We start from the raw sequence: 20862 nt of genomic DNA, 5'->3' as shown, positions 1-20862 counted from the left end.
TTCTGCACACATCACATTTAATGTCTTTTCATCTCAAGCATGCCCTTCACTGACACTGTTGTCACTTAAAGGTAACGTTTGGTTCAACTTTATTAGTGGCAAAATTGTTCAGTTTGGTGGAAATAAAATAACTGATAGAATTTTATTGAAAATCTCTGGGTCTGGTACAAGGGTTAAAGGCCTTAAAGGGTATAAGACAATGAAATCTGTAGGCTACATAAAAGTCATTTGAAAAGTAGCAAAAATAAATGTCATGGTAAAATCGTTCGGCTACAAGACCGTTAGAGGTGACATTCAAACATAAAAACTATTTGTTTTAATGAAGCAAAAATTGGAAGATAAAAGTAGCTCAGCGTGTAGCCTATATGATGTTGTCAGATGGCCAGATGTATATTTTGTCCTCCCATAAGAAGGGGGTGATCGGCGAACAGTTATGAACTCCGATTCCCTGATACAAACGAGTTGATGCGTAGGTTACCGTTGCTGCACTACAGGCTACATGTTACAATTTACATTTAAATCGATCCTTTCTATCCTAATCTAATATTACCTACCCTTTATAGTTACAGAAAAAAACATATTCAACAATCACGCGTCTAATACGTTATCTTTGATCGATTACACTTAAACGGGTAACTTAGCATGTAATTGATTATTGGAGCTCTGGGTGAAAAAAAGCTCACAAAGGCGACTTGCTGCCTTCACGTGCTATCGGAAATTTGATAATTCCCACTTCTGAAGTCGAGATTACGAGCTCATCCCATTAAAATTTCGAAAGAGGAGGGCGTTCATGTGCAATTTTTTACCTAGGAAACTCGTATTTACGATAATTCCGAGAGCACGTGAAGGCAGCATAATTGACGTGAACCGCACGAGAGAGACTATCGCCTTGGTTACCACATACACTCGTCAAACGACTGTAAATGTGAGTAGAAACCAGAAGTAATAAAATTAACGTTACCTCCTCTTCTGAAGTGTCCTCTTCACGGTATGTAGTCTACTTTTTCATCCACAAAGAGACGTAGGCTTAGAGACTGTCCTAAAATGGTACCATATACAATGTAGGCTATAGGCTAAATGATACAAAATAGGGCCTGTTATAAATAAATACTCTTGCTCTATTAAAATTCCCATTTTTGGTAATTAAAATTATATTAGAGTATTAAAATATGATAGGTCTATTACATTTGAACTTGTTTTGATATAAAAAGAAGTAGCTACCGTGATCCTGGACCACAAAACGTGAGATTTATACATCATCTGAAAGCTGAATATATAAAATTTCCATTGATGCATGGTTTGTGTATGTAGATATGACAATATTCGGCCGACTATTTGAAAATCTGGAATCGGAGGGTGCAAAAAAATTTAAATATTGAGAAAATCGCCTTTAAAGTTGTCCAAATGAAGTCCTTAGCAAATGTATATTACTATTACTAATACATTTTTTATATATTTACGGTAGGAAATGTACAAAATATCTTAATGGAACATGATCTTTACTTAATATCCTATTGATTTTTGTAATAAAAGAAAAATCGATCAATTTGACCCATACAATGTAGGCTATTGTTGGCTATTGCCACAAACCCGTGTGACTTATGACTGGTTTTGTGGTCCAGGGTCACATTTGTATGAGATGCATCATATTGTATGAGAGCAAATGTGTTGGCGTCACTAAACTTACATTTTTATACATTTCTAATAATTAATTGCTACTCTAAATAACTAGATTATCCTTTTCAGGAATCACGCACAAAAGAAAATAAGTTGCTTAGTTCTGTAGTAACAGGTTGAAGGAGAAAGCAAAAAGTGTAGACCAGATAAAGGAGACACAACAGAACTCTTAATGCTATAGGCTACGGACATCATGGAGAAGTGCAGATTTTCAGACAGTAGTTTACCATGTGGGTTAAATTCTGACCCTGCCATGCAAGCAAGTGAAGGTGTAGGAAGAGACCGTTCCAATGTTATGGACAGCAAGTCTAAAGCAACCACAGACCTTAAAGACACTGTGCGGAAACTGAGCAAAGCAATGGTGCCTCTCGAAGAGGACAACTTAATCCTGAGTAAGAAAGAAAATAAAGCCATGAAACCCGAAGCAGGCTGGAATGATTACAGTCTTGCAGCTAAGCCAACTCGTCAATGTCCATTTGAGGTGTATTTAGAAAAGTGCACACAATTAGAGAAGGAAAACCTAGAGGTTAAGAAGAAGCTTAAAAAGACGGAGAAGTATTCCAAGGAATGCAAAACAGAACTGCAGATATTTGTGAAGAGGTTTAAAGAGTTTAAAAACATCAACAAAGACCTGGACTCGAAGAACAAGCACCTTCTCATTAAAAACCAGCAAATGAGGCAAAGAATTACAGAGGTCTTAAAGCAGAACAGACCTCAGTCCGAAGATCTAGCGAGAGTCACCAAATGCTGTGAACACCACTGTCAGGAGAAGCAGCAACTGAGAGAAGCAGTTGTTGTACACCAAGAGGGGGCAAAGAACTTAACAGAACCAGTCGAATCTCAAAGAACGAAACAGGATTCGGAAATTACAAAAGAGAGGGAGATTGTTACTCAGCTGCAACAGGAAAACCAGACTCTAAGAGAGAGTCTGGACCACAACAGTCAGGTCATAAAAGATGCTGAGAGTAGAGCCCAGAGAGTTCAGCAGGAGCTGGATGAGCTCGAGTCTTGTCTGCTCACTGTACAGACGGAGAGGAATCTACTGCGACAGGAAGTAAAGAGGCTCCATAAGGAATACATCAGCCTTACTAACAGTATCTCACTGCAGCTGAAAGAAAACAACAAAGCTTCCGGTCTCAGGGGGTTTTCAGGGAAACCCCTTGAGAGCAATGCTTTATTGTATAGACAAAGTCCACCAGTTCAGAATCCTGTATAGGTAAGACTAGATGAAACACAATAAATATTGTCACATGGTTTACATTTTGACGATGATCATTATTTACATAATGATTGTTTTCTTACTGATAGGAGGAGACACAACATAACAGATAAAGGGGAAATTTGAAGACAGAACCAAGGAGAATGAGGAAATACAAGTGTTTACTTAACATATTCATATTTTAATTGTATTATTATTCTAAATGAATCTATTCTGGTGAAAAAGTTGATCAACAATATTCTGTTATTAAATATGCTGTTTGTTTATTTGTAAGTTTTTGCCATGTTCCCTCTCTCTCCCCCATCTCTCTTTACTGTTAAAGGCTAAAAATTAAAATCTCAAGCAATATTACTTGTTTTGAAAGAACACATTTTTACTTACAATTCACAATTACAATCACTTTTTTTATTGGTTTTAAAGAAATACAAATACAGTCAGGGGTACATTGAATCAACAAAATAAGACATCACAATACAATAAAACAAATTTACATTTATGGATATTATTTAGCAAAAAGAAGTTGCAGATGAATTCAGTAATATTCCTTATGATAAGATTTATCATAGGCAAATGTACAAAATAGGCTATATCAATAACACATATAAATCTGTTTACAAGATAATTACAAGGGTAATATTTAGAATTTCAAGAATTTCACCTGCTGTTGCACTTGTGTACATGGCTGTGTGACAATAAAGTGATTTGATTTGATTTGATTTGATTTGATTTATAAATAATAAGATACATTTCTTTGATTTCATTTGTGATTAGATATTTATGAGGAAGTTTCCAAGTTTCCAGATCAACCTAACCATTCCAAAATGATATAATAGCAGGACTGGAGACAAACAATTACAGTCATAAAATCACTTCTAAAACAGAAAAGTTTGATTGTTTACACATTGAGCAGTCACTTTCAGGTCAGCAGGGGGCAGTAAGAGATCCCAGTTCCCTGTGAAACGACATCAAGTGTACGAGGAAGAGGTGGACATGTTATGATACGTCATCAAATATGTCAGCCTCCTGGTGACAGCAGCTGAATTTGATCCTTGTTCGAGGGAATTATGGTAATATGCTTTATTTTTTATTTTTAAACAAACCGTAGTTGAAAACAAACCGCTTGTATTCCGTAAAACGCTATTTGCACACCATGTTAATATAGTATTAACTAGCCTATTGTCAACATATATTTCATAGAGTAAAAAGTGTATACTGTAAATAACAGTAAGACCTATGAACTTAATTATTTCTATCTTAAGTTGTTAATGGTGTATATCCCTTAGGTTATCCCAGAGGAGTGCACCATTATTTTTCGGGTGAAAGGAATCTTGGAGTTTGCTTGCCAGCTTGACAATCCAAATGGTAAGGCTCAAATTGTATTCAATTAAATTCAAACTTTATTACAGACTCAGGGTCCAATTTTTAAAACACAACCAACATAAAAAACAAACAAAAAAACATCAATGCGTTACAAAAATACAACAGTAATGTTACCAGTGTTTCCACAACTTAGACTGATAAGGTGTAGTGCTCAACCTAGATAAATATAAAAGGGAAGTGGATTTTGTATCAGATAAAACTTTTAATTTTAGCTGTCTTTTATGAATTGCATCTAAACATTACACTGGATATGAACAAATTGTCTATGTGTTTCTTTTTTTCTTTCGTCTTTTCCTTTTTTGCAGGTTCACAAAGTCAAAGCACCATATCCAAAAGTTTTCAGGGTCTCCGATCCAAAGTATCATCAAAAAATATTGTTTTCACTGTCTGTAACAGTCCAATATTAATATGGCCCAACACTGGTTTCCGGTCAAGCATGGAAAGCTTGACAGAAGCATCGGCATGTGGAGACATTCTGCAGTATATAGAGTAAGTGATCTATTTTGGTAAATGCTTACACTTTCTTGTTTTTTTTTTCTCAAACTAATACACTTCCTTGTTGCTTTTCACAGATCAGATGATGGTGGCAGCAAGAAGACATTAAAAAAGAAAGATAAAAAAAGATCTGGACCTGTGAGTGCCTTTCATGAAATCAGTGGTTTTCAAACTTTTTGATATCATGGATCCCTAAATATGCTATTCTCTTTACGAGGAACCCCTTGCCCTTTTAAATAACACGCAAGAGAAACATAAAATGCAACTGTCATTCATCTCATGATTACAGACTAGTCTTTAGAAAATAGAATACAACTGTAATGTCAAGTGCTGTAAATGTAATAATATCTTTGATATTGTTTGTTAATTTATTTGCATATTTAATTTTTGTTTACATTTCTCTCTGAACTTTTTCATGGACCCCTTGGGGGTTTGAAAACCCCTGCACTATTTGAAGTGTGCTGACGGTTAACAGTCACTTTAACAGAAACTCTTTTTTTCTAGACTGTAGTGAATATGAAGCTGTTGTTTGAGGTCACAGACCCTGCTGGGAATGAAGCGCCTAGTCTCATTCGAGTGGGAACACAGCAGCACTGTGTGAAGATGCCATTGCACTTAGACTGTGTTCTGTCTTTGACCACTGATGAGAGCCTGGCATCGTGAGTGCATTTTTTCTGTCTTAAAACTGTAAGGTTTGTAAGGACGTGGTGTTTTTATTGCAATGATTTTAATGCTATTATCTAGATGTGAAGTTCAGCAGAATGATTGTTTGTGTGTGTGATTGTTCAGTGTGTGTACAGGACTGGTGGAGACCTTAAGGAAGCAGTTAACAGACATGGAAGAGGTGGTGCTGCGGCACAGGAAGGGCTCCTCTTTTCTGTTGCCACAGCCATTTCACTTTCAACTGCCTGAACCAGCTGGACTCACCACTGTAATCTACCCAGCAGGAGTGCCAGACAGCCAGTTACAGGCTATCAGAGAGGCAAGACATGCACAGATTCACTACCATTTAAAATGTTTAATACTTTATTCAGCAAGGCTGCATTAAATTGATCAAAATATATAACAATAAACACCTTTACATTGTTACAAAAGATTTCTATTTCAAATCATTTTGGTTCTTTTGAACTTTCTATTCAGAAATATAATAATGTGATACAAAAAAATTGTATCACAGTTTCCACAAAAATATAAAGCAGCACAACTGTTTTCGTCATTGATGATCATAAGAAATATTTCTTGAGCACCGAATCAAAATGTTAGAATGATTTCTGAAGGATCATGTGACTGAAGACTGGATTTCTATGAAGACTATTGGCTGTTGATTCAGCTGAATAAATTACATTTCAAAATGTGCTGTCAAATCGATTAATCACATCCAAAATAAAAGTTTATTACATAATATATGTGTCTACTGTGTATAATTATGATGTATATGTGAATACACACTCATTCATGTATATATTTAAGAAATATTTGCATGTGTATATACTGCATATATAATGTATATTATATGTAAATATAACAAATGTATCCTAATATATATATATATATATATATATATATATATATATAATATTTACATATATTATCTAAACCCAAACTTTTATTTTGGATTTATATTTGGATTTAATCACAATTAATCAATTTGACAGCACTATTTTAAAAATATGTATTAGTTACTTTAAACTCTAATAAAATTTCACAATGTTACCATGTTTACTATATATTTGATCAAATAAATGCAGCCTTGGTGAGCATAAGATACTTTTTCAAAACCATTAAAAAAGTCATTTCGACCCAAACGTTTGAACAGTAATGTACATGCAGACCATTTTTAGTATATATTTTTTTTTATTCTTAGTTGTGGCATCTCAATCCTAAGCCTTGCTATTTATTGGTAATCCACATGGGTGTTCTCTAAATCAAGTCAGCTTCCTTTGTATGTAGGATCTGCACAGGAAGTTTGAGTTGCCAAGTGACAGGCCTTACCTGAGACGTGCCAATGCCTTTCATTTCCCTGATGCAGCCTATAAAGATGGTTATCTCCGCAATCCCCACATACACCTGAACCCACCCAACATTGAGGATGCTAAGGTGAGACTGTTCACCCATAAATTAAATTCATTTTCTCACCCTCGTGTCATCCCAAACCTGTTATCTAATGTTTTACCTGTGGAACACAAAAGGAGAATTTTTAAGACTTTGATTCTCTATCCGTCATCGTGTTAAACCCGCCAATAGTGCACCAGGTGGATAGGCCGATTTGTGATTGGTTCACGCAAATTTGTAACAGAAGCAGGATAAAAAGATGTACAGGTTTCCAGCCTGAGCTGCAGGGCGAAATCAAATCACCGGCTGATCGGGCTGGGTTTACCCAGTCTACCAGTATGCATCATAAATGAGAAAAATAAACTTTTTATTCCAAGCCTTCTGAAGTCATATGAGAGTTTTGTGTGAGAAACAGATTTAAGCTGTAAATCACGGATTCTTCCCTCTGCACTTATTTTAAAAAGGCACTTTTGGTTTGTTCACTTTAAAAATGGTAACTTTAGACATGTCAGACTGATGTGATTGATGACACCAAAGAAAATGGCTGCGTCCGAAATTACATACTCTCTCTTAGTAGGTACTTATTTTGACAAAGTAATTACCAGTTGAGTTTCTTCACCGCCATTCACAAATCCTCTTCCATGGCCTCATGGGATAGTAAAGTGTCCAGTGTAGGTATACTTCAAAATTGGAATTCATACTATATAGTATGCGAAAAACAGTAGGCGAAAAGTCCCTGTATGACCTACTACTTCCGGCGAGATTCTTAAGTGCTTTACTATCCCATGAGGGCACATGAGAGGATTTGTGAATGGCAGTGAATGATGCTGGTAGGTCACTTGAAAATGGCAACGTGGCGGATGTAGTGCGTCCGGATTACATTCATACACACATTCATGCTATATAGAACATACTTTTTTAATGGTCGCGAAATACATTCAAATTCAAATTTAGTACCTACTCCAGTATGTAATTTCAGACTCACCGTATATCATCCAGGTACTTTTTGCCTAGTCTTTCATGAGTATTGTTTAATATGCCAAATCTCTTGATACCAATAGTAGTAAGTTTAACAATTAACATTATTTTTTTTCTTGTCTGTCTCTCTAGCTGTATCTGGTGCAGGGTGTGTACATTTATCATCACTACATGCAGGATCGTGTGGACGATGATGGCTGGGGATGTGCATATCGTTCCCTTCAGACTATCTGCTCCTGGTTCCAGCAGCAAGGATATGTGGAGACAGCTGTTCCTACACACACGCAAATCCAACAGGTAATCAAAACTGTCACTGTATGGCAGGGCTTCTCAACTCAGGCCCTTGAGGTCCAATTTCCTGCAGTTTAGTGCCAACCTTGATCAAACTCACCTGCCTATAACTTTCTTGTAATCCTGGAGACCTTGGTTTGCTTATTCAGATGGTTTGATTTGGGTTGGAGCAAAAATCTGCCAGAAAGTTGACCTCGAGGGCTAGAGTTGAGAACCCCTGCTATATGGGATGGTGTTAAAGTTATGCGGTCTTATATCTTATAGCCCTTCTTATAATCTATATATTTGTTGATTTGTCAGGCTCTTGTGGATGTTGGGGATAAAGAGCCACGTTTTGTGGGTTCACGTCAGTGGATCGGCTCCATTGAAGTTCAAGCTGTCCTTAACCAGCTGCTGGGGGTCACCTCAAAGATCTTGTTTGTCAGGTAGACTGAGGTTTTGTATGTTTATTATTAAGGGTGATTATGCTTTTTTCCTTTTTAATGGCCTGGTTCCGTTGGGGTAGTTTCTGAAAAATTAGATACAGAGACCCATGCATTTTGGTTAAAACCTGGAATACTCTACACAACTTTTAAAATCTGACCAAATTTTAAAACACTAGGCATCATATATTTGCCCATCCATCACATAATATGCGATTTTCTGCAACACCTACTGCCCAAGTTTGGCTCTGACTTTCGGTAACTAGCGTCAACTTCTCTAGACTGTAAATCAGGACAAAAATCTAGGCAAAAGTCATGTGATGTATTCCAACTAAAGCTGATGCAATATTTACAATAAAAGTTTCTGAATGGTTTGAATTGTAAAAATGGTTGTCTTTCTGTTAAAGTCAGGGATCTGAGCTGGCGACCAAGGGCAGAGAGCTGGCCAACCATTTCCAGACTGAAGGAACTCCTATCATGATTGGTGTGTTAAAATTGTGTTTGAATGGGAGCAAGGTTTTTTCCCCCCAAAAAATATATTATCATAATCAACTTCTGATCTAGCAACATTGATAATAATAAGAAATGTTTCTTGAGCAACAAATCTGCATATTCGAATGATTTCTGAAGAATCATGTGACTGGAGACTGGAGTAATGATGCTGAAAATTCAGCTTTGCCATCACAGGGAAAAAAAAAAGATTTTAAAATGTATAAAATTGTAAAAACAATGCTGCTGTTTTTAGTTGTAAAAGCTTGGTAATTCTTTCTCACCAGGTGGGGGGGTACTTGCACACACTATTCTAGGCGTAGCGTGGAGCGAGATCTCTGGACAAATACGCTTTCTTATCCTCGACCCTCACTATACTGGTGGAGAGGACCTGCAAACCATCACTGACAAGGTACATTTGACAACATCTACTTTTTCTGTTCTGTCCTAATGATAACAAACTACTTTTTAAAGAATAATAATAATAATCATTCTTTCATTACTCTCAGACACACATGGGATTTAAAGTGTAACATGGTTTAAAACATCACTTGCTTGTTCAGGTAATAGCAACTGTTTAAAGGTCCCATGGCATGGCATTTTTCTATTATTTTATAATGTTTCCTGAGGTGTACTTATATTGTTAGTATAATTTTTACATTAAAAAATGTCATAATTTAGAAATAAAAGGCATTTTTTCTATACTGTTATTACCCCTCTGGCTGAATGCCCTGTTTCAATGGGCGTGTCTGCTGTGAGACTTCAGTGAAAACGCCCACTGTTGTGATTGGCGGACATCTTTGCATTTGAAATGAGTGTTAGATTATGTTGTGGAGGGGGCGTGGTTTAGAGAGGCACTGCATGATAGAGAGAGACTGACTGGGCACTCGTGAACCACGGAGAGCTGGAGGAAGTTTTATTGTACTGAGTTGTTGAGAGTGCTGTGCTGTTAGCGCGAGTTTATTTTGTTTGTATCTGAGAGTTCTGAATAAACAGTCCCAGTCACGTCAACTCCACTTCTTCCACCTTATTCTACGGACTTTGTAACACATGTAATGTACCATAACAGCCGTCGAGATGAACGAATCGTCAAAGTGTGGATTATAGCATTATTTTTAGATCTTTTCTCATCACATGAACGGCTCCACAGACAGTCTGTTGATCGTGTGAATGCAGTGATCTCGTCATTGCAACGCGTTTTCTCTCTCAAAATGCTTTCACCACAACTAACAGCAAACACGACATCGATATGAATACAGTAAGAGCTTTGTGCAGCATAACAGCATCATTCATTATAACGGCAGTTTGGGCAAGTGTGCAGATACACTCGCGACGTGTGATTGACAGCTTCGGACATTATAAAGAGTGTTCTTTGATCGCTCTCTGTAGTTTAATCACTTGAAAAACAGATTTGTTTCATGCTACTAACAGAAACGATCGTTTTAGTCACTGGCTTGATTCACTGATGCATTACGCTTAGGGCATCAAGACGGCGATCATTAAACGATTTAGAAAGAAAGTCTGAGTGAACTTGAATGATTAGCTACACATAGGCATGTGCCGGTATCAAATTTTTATGTTGCGATTAATTGCTGAAGCTTTTATCACGGTATGCGGTATTATCACGGTATTGAAATTTGTTGTAAAAAAAGTGTTATCATACTATAACAGGTTTAATAACTTTCTTATAACAAAAATAACCAAACATTTAAATACAATAAAGCAATACACACAAATGTATAAAGTAAACAAATATTTAAAAGAACAATAAAGTCTCACTAATTAATGCATTAACATCAACAAAGAGCGAATAACTACATTTTTACAGTTATTATTCTTTGATAATGTTAGTTAAAAAAGCAACTGTTAGTGTTAGCTCAGGTCCATTAAATAATACAGTTACAACTTTTGATATTAATAATGTGTTATTAAATGCTGAAATTTACATTTAACTAAGATTAATACATGTTTTAGAAGTATTTTTCATTGTCAGTTTGTTAATGAATGAACTAATGTTAAATAATGGAGCCTTATTGTAAAGTGTGTGTGACTGAATAACAATCAGAACACATTCAAACAATATCTAGGGCATGTAATTTAGTCCAGGTTAAAATATAAAATGTTTAAGTTTGAAAATGAATAGCCTTAAGTCTTTAAGTATCAAGTTGGTCGTGTGATGAGCACCGTGGCGAATACAGAAAACTTTTTGTTTATGAGGGTTACCGGGGAAACGGCTGCATTTCTGCTGTTCCGTCAGCGCCCTCTGCTGTCAGAAAGTGAATGTGCACTTCAGCGCGTCTCCTTCACGCATTCCGCCATGTGCTCTGTTCATGCACGTTGGGTTTTGTTTACATCAGTGCGAGTTCCTCTTTGAAGTATTGTTCATTTTAAACGGTTGATGGGTAAAGTATTCTTAAAATGCATTCTAAAAATCTGAATAATATGTAAGAAATAATTATTCACGGTATTTTGAAGTGCCCACGGTAACAATATTGTGCATGTTCATTATTGCGGTATATCGTATTACCGTTTACCGGCACATGTCTAGCTACACATCAGAAATCACTGATCACAGATCAGGCATTAATGAACACTGTTACTCACTGTTTGTCGCGGTGCTGTCGAATCCATATCGTAAAGTCTGTTTGTAAAGCCTGTGCTGACATAAACTGAATCCATTTTCTCCGAATGCTCTGGGCGGGCAAAGCAGAGGAAGGGGAGGTAACCTTTCCTGGTATGATGACATAACAGGCAAGATTGCAGATCGGCTTGTCTGAGCTGTCATTTTCTCAAAGGCAGAGCAGGACACCCAGTACTCGGTTTACACCCATCAAAATTTCTAGCCACTTGGGAACCATATACAGGCTAGGGGAACTCATATTAATGTTAAAAAAACTCATAAAATGAAATTTCCATGCCATGGGACCTTTTAATGGTGTCTAAAGTTCAAGTAATGTAAGTCAAATATGACCTGCCAGATTTAGTTGGACCTACAATTTCCCTAATATCCTATTTATATTGGCCCCAACGTTAGTGTATTATGGGTTGTATCATTTGGGAATAGATAGCTCAGTGTTTTTTTTAAGTAGGTCATTTGTTAATAATTTGTGTGTTTTCTTCAGGGCTGGTGTGGATGGAAGGGGCCAGAGTTCTGGGATCAAAATGCCTATTACAACCTCTGCCTTCCCCAGAGACCGAAGACCATCTGAGTCACGTGCATGACACTTATTCACTCGTACTCCTCCTGCGAGTCCATGGATTCACAGGAAGTCTCATTGTTTTTAATGAGGACAAAGCTATATTCCACAGTAAACAGTGATTTATCATTTATTACCCATTGTCCTTCTTACAATGTTTTAAACGTTCATGCCTATTTTAACATCCGATTTCAGTCATGCTAAAGGTTACAATGATTTCAGTCTCATGTGATTTTCATTCAGATATTACAGGTTTTTTTGTAGTTGTTTTTTTACAATCACTAGGTCACATTTCTCAATTCTTCAGTAGTTCTCTTTGTCAACTCTTTACACAGTTCTCTTTACCAACTTCCAGCTTGGCACAGCAGTTCATTTCACATCTAAAATGCACTAAAACTACCAAAACATATGTCTCAAATAATCTCAGTGTTCCATAACACTAGCAAAGGTTGTCACCCAACAAACACACTTTGTCACTCATAAACCAATGACCTAAAAAACACTAACAGCTGGCATTATAGTTTACTTTTGTAGCGTTTCTTTACAGAACAAGAACTGCATCTCTCTACTGTTTTGAATTCATGTTCCATGTTTTCATTACCTCACAAAGTTATTCTTAAGTTGCCCCATTTTGTATAAATGGTAATGAAACTGAAAGACTGACACCTGTGTAGATGTTCAGCTACATCTAATTGTTTTGTGATGTGATTATATATATATATATATATATATATATATATATATATATATATATATATATTAACAGTTGTAATACATTTCAATATGGTAGTACTGTAGAAAAATGTAGCAAATTGATGTCTTATTCAGTTTTGCATTATGTTTTGTGTTAGTGTTTAAACATGAAAATTGCCTGTAGGTACAGCGTTTTGGCTGTGGTTGAGTCTTAAGTGAGAAAAAAAAATTTGAAAGTAGTCATTGAATTATTTTGGGTCACAGAATGGAAAATAATTAACAGTTTAGCCCACATACACTGCTGTTGTGCTCACTGTGTGAAGAGTTTAGACAAATGGGTCCTAGCGATTGTAAAAAACATAAAAAACCCTGCAATGACAATGTACTTGACTACAAAAGTTTATTAGTACATCATACATCACATTCACAAGATATCTTTGAACCATCAAGATAAGGCTTGCTGCAAATTGCAATTCAATAAAAGGAACAGCAGCTAAAAGATGTCCAACATTCCTTTAAAGTCCCAGTGAACAGGAAGTTGCAACTGATTTTATTTCAGTGCTGTGACGTACTTCCAAGTGAAACGGAATATTGAATAGAGGCCAGGGTTTTTTACTTTAGCACACCTCCTCTCCAACTCTCGCTCATAGTAGACTGATGGTTGGTGGGGAGTGGTTAAGCTTTTTCACGTCAAGCCGTCAACGAAAAAGGAACGCCATTCCAGACCGGAAGTAACTTTTCAGATATTGATTAAAGATTACCACGACAAACTATTTTTTTCTGCTTATTAACTTGCACAGATTAATTGTTCACCCTAAGACCAGTAATGTGTGCTAACAAAGTAAATAGGGTCAATTTTGATTTGATGATGACTTTAAAGGTGTAGTCTGTAAATTTTAGCACCATCTAGCAGTGAGGTTGTGAATTGCAATCACCCACTGCTCACCCCTCCCTTTCGAAGCACATGGAGAAGCTATGGTGGCCGACACAGGGCAAAAATGCTGTCGTCAGAGAGTGACTAGCACTCCGTAGACATGTAAACATGAAGGAGCAAAATGGCGATTTCACTGTAAGGGGACCCGTGGTGAATGTAGATAGAAATGGCTCATTATGTAAGGTCTTTATACACCACTCAATGTATATTAAATTGCATTTCTGTCAATAGATCCTCATAAATACTACACACTGCACCTCTAATATTTGCCACAGCATAAAGTATGTTTTAACTTAGTTGTTTATTCAGTCCAAAAATGTCACATACAACTAATCAAGCCTTATGAAGAATGTCTTGATTATAGGGTTCCTGCTGGGTCTTTTAAAAGTCTTACATTTCAAAATAAAAATGTTAGGCCTTAAAAAGTCTTAAATTCTATATATACACACACATATGTGAAATCCTGGTGGGATTGAACTATGAGGAAGTGCAAGTTTACTAATACTTTGATCAATTTGAATAAATTTGCTTTGCAAGACAGCATTTCCTTTGTAGGTTTTTTTATTGCGTGATACAGGTCTTAAATGTAATTTATAATTATAATGGTCTTAAAAATGTCTTAAATTTGACTTGGTGAAACCTGCAGGTACCCTGGATTAGCCAAGTTTGACAGCAAGTCAGATGTCTTCTGTTTTGCTCATTTATATCCACTCATTTCCACTGTCCCCGACTGACTGATATAAAACCCTGAAGGCATTTCATACGATTGATTCACAAGACGTATGTGATCCAAGTTAAATATTGCACTTTTTCCAGAGAGAAACCCAGAAGTTGCAATCTCCACCTTTAAGGGAAATTCTCTGCTTTTGCCTTGAACGCCATCTGCCCTGTGTTGGCAGGTATAATGTCCACTCCGAGCAGATCTACAGTGTCAGTGATCCCGCTTGAACTTAAGAACCCAAATCACTGACCCCCCCAGAACAGGGTCAATTTATCTTCAGGCTCAATACCAAATGTCCTGAAACATCATCTGTTTACCATTCACTCCAGTAATGGTTAAACAGCCTATGATACTTTAAATTGTCTCTCTTTATGAGAGCATTGATCACCAGTCCCGTGCTTTCTTCCCGTCTTGAGCACTGGAGCTGGCGCGGCCTCTCTTCTGTCCTGCGAGAGTGCTGCTCAGCACATGGCGTTCAGCGAGAGGTGATGATGAAGCGTTCCTCATGTCCCGTGTTCTGCGATGCATGTTTAAAAACCTCCCGCATTCCTCGAACCCACAAGACCATGCAATATCTTCAGCGGTCTGTCCAGCTTTGTTGCAAATGCTGAACAGAAGGAAAATAATAATAATTGGAGAAGTGTTCATATTCATAATATTGTAGTTTTTGAAGATGGCATTTGCATTAACAGGTCAATAACGGGGCATTCCTGTTATGTTTGAGCTCTTTTGAATTTTTTTTAAATCAATACGCCTGTGTACGTCTATAATGTTTTACCAGACTTTAAGATAAGCACGGGGACAATCTCAAACACTTTAACTGGGACGTGGCTTGATTATATGAACAATGGTAACAACAGGAAAAAGAAACGTAGTCATTTTTCAGTGAGGGATTGAGTTTTTTTTAATACATTTATAATTTATATTTTTATTCAGCAAGGACGCATTGAATTGAATAAAATGCGACAGTAAAGACTTTTACACTTTAAAAAATGATTTAAAATTTGAATATTTCTATTCATCAGAGTCTGCAAATGTCTAACGATTTCCACAAAAATTGTTTTCAACATTGATAGACTGGAATAATTCAGCTCTGCCATCACAGGAATTTTAAATATAAAACTTTTAAATTATAATAATATTTCACAATAGTTATTTTTAATCAAATAAAGGCATGTAATTGCATCTAATAGGTTGAAATATTTAAAAGTGAAAAAACGACTAATAGGCTTACCATAAAACGTCACAGAATCCATAAGCTCGTAAGCAATTAAAACAATATTCTCAAGAAAAAAGGTTAAAAGTTCATCCCTATGCATAGACTGATACTATGATTTCCAATTCCAACTACTATGACTACATTAATGTACCGAGTAACAAGAACGACACTATTAATCTGTAAATATGCAAATACTGTGGATATTTAGCAGTTTCTCTCTGTCAAACAAACGCAGGAAGCAGAAAATATATACTTACTCGAAATGTGCATCGCTTGCCATCAGCACACTGATGCACTCCAAACTGCCCGCTCTGGCTGCTTTATGAAAGGGTGTCTCTCCACTTGCGTCCTTAAAGAACAGAAGAATGGCATGATCAACAACATAAACCCAAGTAACTACCGCTGGGTTAAGGTGTTTTATTTATTTATTTTACGTTTTATTGGCGACGTACCTGCTGGTTTGCATCAGCACCGGTCTGCAGCAGCCAAAGCAAGCAGAAAGCCTGACCTCCACATGCCGCGAGATGCGCCGGAGACTGTCCGTGTCCGGGACCATTCAAACCATTCACAGCAAATCCGCTCTCAAAAAGATTTCCCGTGCAGTCCAGCTGAAGGATATTCAATGAAACAGAACCCATTTTTGAACCAAGACAGCTATAATATTTTCAAGGAGTTTTAAAGCGCGCTATGAAATGATTTTGACAAAAAGAATAACTTGCGTTAATATCTTAAAGCACTTTTTAACGACTTTAAACATAGCACTTTCTTTTTATACTCATAATAGTTTTTATTATTATTATCATTTTTATTAAATTAACTTACCGACTCTGTCTCTAGCAAAAACATAGCTGATGTCTGGATAGTTCAACACAGAATTATGCCGTTTCGCTGGGCGTGACAGAGCTCTCCCGCTGCTGATTCTGCAATCAAACAAGCACACATGCATGCACAATATTAAAGAAAAGCAGAAGTGTAAACGCTATTTACACCACATGGTTCTTTGATGCTGACCAATCAGAATCGGGAATGGGCAATCATTGTCACGTGACCATGCATCAGTCCGCCTACCGCTCTCGAACAAGCTGTGTGCAGTTCCACACGTAGGCACTTTGTCCATCAATTCACACGTACTCTGAGACACTCTGCTTTAAGAAGCAGATTTTTTTCTTCTTCTTCTTTTATTCGATGGTTACACTGTAAAAAAAATGCTGTTTTTTTAACCCAAGTTGGGTTGAAAATAGACAAACCTAGCAGTTGGGTTAAATGTTTGCCTATTTTAAGCAAGCAATACAGTAATTTTTAAACAATAGTTGAGTTAAATAAAACTACCCAGCAGGTTGGGCAAACATTTAACCCAACTGATTTGTCCATTTTCAACCCAACTTGTTTTTGACCCAGCATTTTTGACCCAGAGTGTATTTGGCTTCTGATGCTTTCCCAAATTAACACTCTTTTCTTTGCTGCAGAATTACAACACATTCCATCACAAATGAGGTTGAACAAAGCTAATAAAATCGTCATAAATGTAAACCGCATGGCAATGTGGCACTATTTGACATTGTCCTTCACTTGCTCATGTACACGTGTACATATTTAGCCAAATTTATTGAAATGAAAAAAGGTGGCAATGTCAATAGGGATTGTGGACTTGCAAGTCTGGCCTTGCATGGTGTGAGGATGATGGATCATCTGTCATGCCACTTGTGCCAAGCAAAGATGAAAGGGGCTTTGGGGGAATGTTTTGTGCTGCACGCCCACAATTTAGCACAATGCCCTACTTTAAGACCGAGTTGGCAACAGCATCATTAAACATGCACAGTGGTCACGTACTATAATATCACACACAAAGGCAATGCTTGTTTAACAGCTTAATTAATATTATGAAATAGATAATGCAGCTCAGATGGTTAACGTGGAGATTGTTGATTTGTCACTGACGTCAACAAATAAATGAATGCATGATTTAGTCCAAAACAATATAAGACAGTGAAAATGAGTTAATAATAGTACATAATTTGACTTGCATTAAATTGTTGCTCTTAATTTTCTTTTCTATATTAATATAATAATTGGTTCAGTCATTTATGACAGTTGACGATAGCCATTGACTCTCATAGTATTTTTTCCTACTATGGAAGTCAATGACTACCGTCAACTGTTTGATAACATACATTCTTCAATTTTTTGTATACTTTATTTGTTCAAGCAGTGTGTTCAGCAGAAGAAAGAAGCTCTTGAGGGTGAGTAAATTATTACTTTTTTTTATTTTTGGGTGAACTATCCCTTAAGTTTGATTATTGCTGCATTTATGACCGCAAGGAGTAAAAGTATTACTTTTTTTTTCAGGAACATTGAACCTTTTCGAATCATGTCTGTTTTTGTTTGTGTGTGCGTGTGTGTGTGTGTGTGTGTGTGTGTGTGTGTGTGTGTGTGTGTGTGTGTGTGTGTGTGTGTGTGTGTGTGTGTGTGTGTGTGTGTGTGTGTGTGTGTGTGTGTGTGTGTGTGTGTGCGTGTGTTTTATGACCTTATGCCTATGCCAAGGTTTATGCATTGCCAATTCCAAAACCTTTGCAAAGTTTAGCACTCCGATAAAGTAAAAAAAATCTATTAAAAAAACCTAAACGTATAATTTTTCAGTCAAAAATTACCAAAGAGCACCAGAGGGTTAATAGTTGTAACAAAATTGCAGTGCAAAAATAGGAAGACGTTAAATATATATTAAATTAATTGCTTGCATTGCAAGGCTCATTGATGCACGTGGGGAGTGAAGGCTGGCCTGTGTGATCCGATCAAACAGGCAAGGCCATGCTGTCCCCTTTCCACCACGAAAACGCCAACAGTGGGCACGTGAGGATCAGAACTGGACCACTGAGCAATAGAAGAAGGTGGTGTGGTCTGATGAATCACGTTTTCTTTTACATCACGTGGATGGCCGGGTGCGTGTTGGTCACTTACCTGGGGAACACATAGCACCAGGTACACTATGGGAAGAAGGCAAGCCGGTGGAGGCAGATGTTTTGGGCAATGATCTGCTGGGAAACCTTGGGTCCTGCCATCCATGTGGATGTTACTTTGACACGTACCACTTACCTTAGCATTGTTGCAGACCATGCACCCTTTCATGGAAACAGTATTCCCTGGTGGCTGTGGCCTCTTTCAGCAGGATAATGAGCCCTGCCACAAAGCACAAATGGTTTAGGAATGGTTTGAGGAGCACAACAACGTGTTTAAGGTGTTGGCTAAAGTGGTTGAAGAACCGGATCAGAACAGAGGAATGAAGCTATGAAAAACACCTGGGAGAACCATCAGTTATGACTGCAAGATCCTTTGTTAAACAAAGGGGTTCACAGCTTTTACTAACTAAACAGCGATTTTGTATGTCGTACGTTACTTGTATTTGCCTGAGCGGTTGAAGAGCGCTCGATGTACAGTCACAGGAGAAAGTCTTGATAGTTCGGTTTGATGGTGTTGAAGTTGCAATCGATTTGTTCTGCGTTGACTGAAGAAATCCGATCACATGAAAATAGGATGAACGGTCCCACACACACACATGGCTTGATGTGTGTGTAGGCCTGCCAGCCTGCCAGCCAGCCTGGCCTGCTTGGCTACGTTTGTTGTTAAGATGGCAGACAGTTAATATATTTTTTTTTTTAATTTTTGACATATTAGATATACTAACAAGAGTGAATGTGTGCATTGAAATAAAATATTATTTGCAAAGAGTTTAAAGGGATAGTTCACCCAAAAATGAAAAATTGATGTTTTTCTGCTTACCCCTAAGGCATCCAAGATGTAGGTGTCTTCGTTTCTTCAGTAGAACACAAATGAAGATTTTTAACTCCAACCGTTGCTGTGTGTCACTCATATAATGCTTGTCAATGGGGTCGAATTCTATTAGAGTAAAAAAAACATGGAGAGACAACTTCAAATTAAACCCCGCGGCTCGTGACGACACATTGATGTCTTAAGACACGAAACGATCGGTTTCTGAGAGAAACCGAACGGTATTTATGCAATTAATTTCACCTCATATCAGACGAACGCTTCAGCTCTGCAGACTACCATCACTTCCCGTAGGTGAGGTCACAATTCCGGCCGGGTCTTAGATATATACAAAGATACCTCATTAGTGCCTGCGTGGATCATGGTATGGATCGCTCGAATGAGGAATCTACATATACATATCTATGACCTGGCCGGAATTTTGACCCCACCTACGGGAAGTGATGGTAGTCTGCAGAGCTGAAGCGTTCGTCTGATATGAGGTGAAATTAATTGCATAAATACTGTTCGGTTTCTCTCAGAAACCGATCGTTTCGTGTCTTAAGACATCAATGTGTCGTCACGAGCCGCAGGGTTTAATTTGAAGTTGTCTGTCCATGTTTTTTTTTACTCTAATAGAATTAGACTCCATTGACAAGCATTATATGAGTGACACACAGCAACGGTTGGAGTTAAAAATCTTCATTTGTGTTCTACTGAAGAAACGAAGACACCTACATCTTGGATGCCTTAGGGGTAAGCAGAAAAACATAAAATTTTCGTTTTTTGGGTGAACTATCCCTTTAAACGGATTACTTCACAACTATAGGCTATATTATTTATATCTTATTTTGCCGTTCTTATTTCTTCTTTGTTTACTTAAATCCATTTTAATCCTTTAAATATGTAATTTCTTTAAAGGAAAAGAAAACGTTCAAGACATGGTTCCGGCCTTGGTAAAATCTACATATCGTAAAATCTACAAAAGGTAAAATCTACAAAAATATTGTTTAGACTAGTATACAAGCAGTCGATTCATTAATGAATAAAATGTGAGTAAAAAGCCAACATTTTTTAATAAAAATTCTGTTAATCATATAAAGTGCTCCAGAAAATTTGGACTAAACCGCTCAATTCATCTGGATTAGTTTTACGATCTCTTGCATAGCTAGTTGCACAGAAAGCTCTCATATTTCGTCCAAAGATCTTATTTTTTGTTATGAAGGTGTGGAACGACATGGAGTGACAGTAAATTAATGGCATATTTTTCATTTTTGGGTGAACTGTCCCTTTAAACGCAGCCTCGTTCTCCTGATGCGGCGCCAAATTATTT

At 37.1% G+C, this 20862-nt stretch overlaps 2 protein-coding genes across 2 annotated transcripts; one reads left to right on the top strand and one right to left on the bottom strand.

Annotated features, from left to right (window-relative positions):
- Positions 1 to 3871: 3871 nt before the first annotated feature.
- Positions 3872 to 12601, top strand: ufsp2 (ufm1-specific peptidase 2). Its single transcript, XM_079812507.1, has 12 exons — positions 3872 to 3963; positions 4180 to 4258; positions 4582 to 4765; positions 4849 to 4909; positions 5276 to 5430; positions 5561 to 5753; positions 6722 to 6868; positions 7934 to 8098; positions 8393 to 8517; positions 8922 to 8998; positions 9291 to 9415; positions 12126 to 12601. The coding sequence occupies exons 1-12, from the start codon at positions 3961 to 3963 to the stop codon at positions 12210 to 12212; spliced, it is 1401 nt and encodes a 466-aa protein (XP_079668633.1). The 5' UTR covers positions 3872 to 3960; the 3' UTR covers positions 12213 to 12601.
- Positions 12602 to 13274: 673 nt separating this feature from the next.
- Positions 13275 to 16783, bottom strand: ankrd37 (ankyrin repeat domain 37). The gene is made up of 4 exons (XM_079812506.1): positions 16590 to 16783; positions 16220 to 16375; positions 16025 to 16116; positions 13275 to 15155 (listed from the first exon to the last, which is right to left on the bottom strand). Exons 1-4 carry the CDS (start codon positions 16611 to 16613, stop codon positions 14933 to 14935), a joined length of 495 nt encoding a protein of 164 aa, XP_079668632.1. The 5' UTR covers positions 16614 to 16783; the 3' UTR covers positions 13275 to 14932.
- Between the last annotated feature and the right edge of the window lie 4079 nt (positions 16784 to 20862).

This window comes from Gobio gobio (assembly GCF_949357685.1).
Source record: "Gobio gobio genome assembly, chromosome: 3".
In the NCBI taxonomy this organism is placed as follows: domain Eukaryota; kingdom Metazoa; phylum Chordata; class Actinopteri; order Cypriniformes; family Gobionidae; genus Gobio; species Gobio gobio.
The sequence above is the reverse complement of the archived record's forward strand: the minus strand, read 5'-3'. Positions and strand labels throughout refer to the sequence as shown.

Coding starts and splice junctions, on each gene's coding strand:
- ufsp2 (XM_079812507.1), top strand. Junction 6,869..7,933: donor CCAACATTGAGGATGCTAAG/GTGAGACTGTTC, acceptor CTGTCTCTCTAG/CTGTATCTGGTGCAGGGTGT. Junction 9,416..12,125: donor TGCAAACCATCACTGACAAG/GTACATTTGACA, acceptor TGTTTTCTTCAG/GGCTGGTGTGGATGGAAGGG.
- ankrd37 (XM_079812506.1), bottom strand. CDS start 16,613: ATGTTTTTGCTAGAGACAGAGTCG. Junction 16,117..16,219: donor GTGCTGATGCAAACCAGCAG/GTACGTCGCCAA, acceptor CTGTTCTTTAAG/GACGCAAGTGGAGAGACACC. Junction 15,156..16,024: donor GCAAGCGATGCACATTTCGA/GTAAGTATATAT, acceptor CCTTCTGTTCAG/CATTTGCAACAAAGCTGGAC.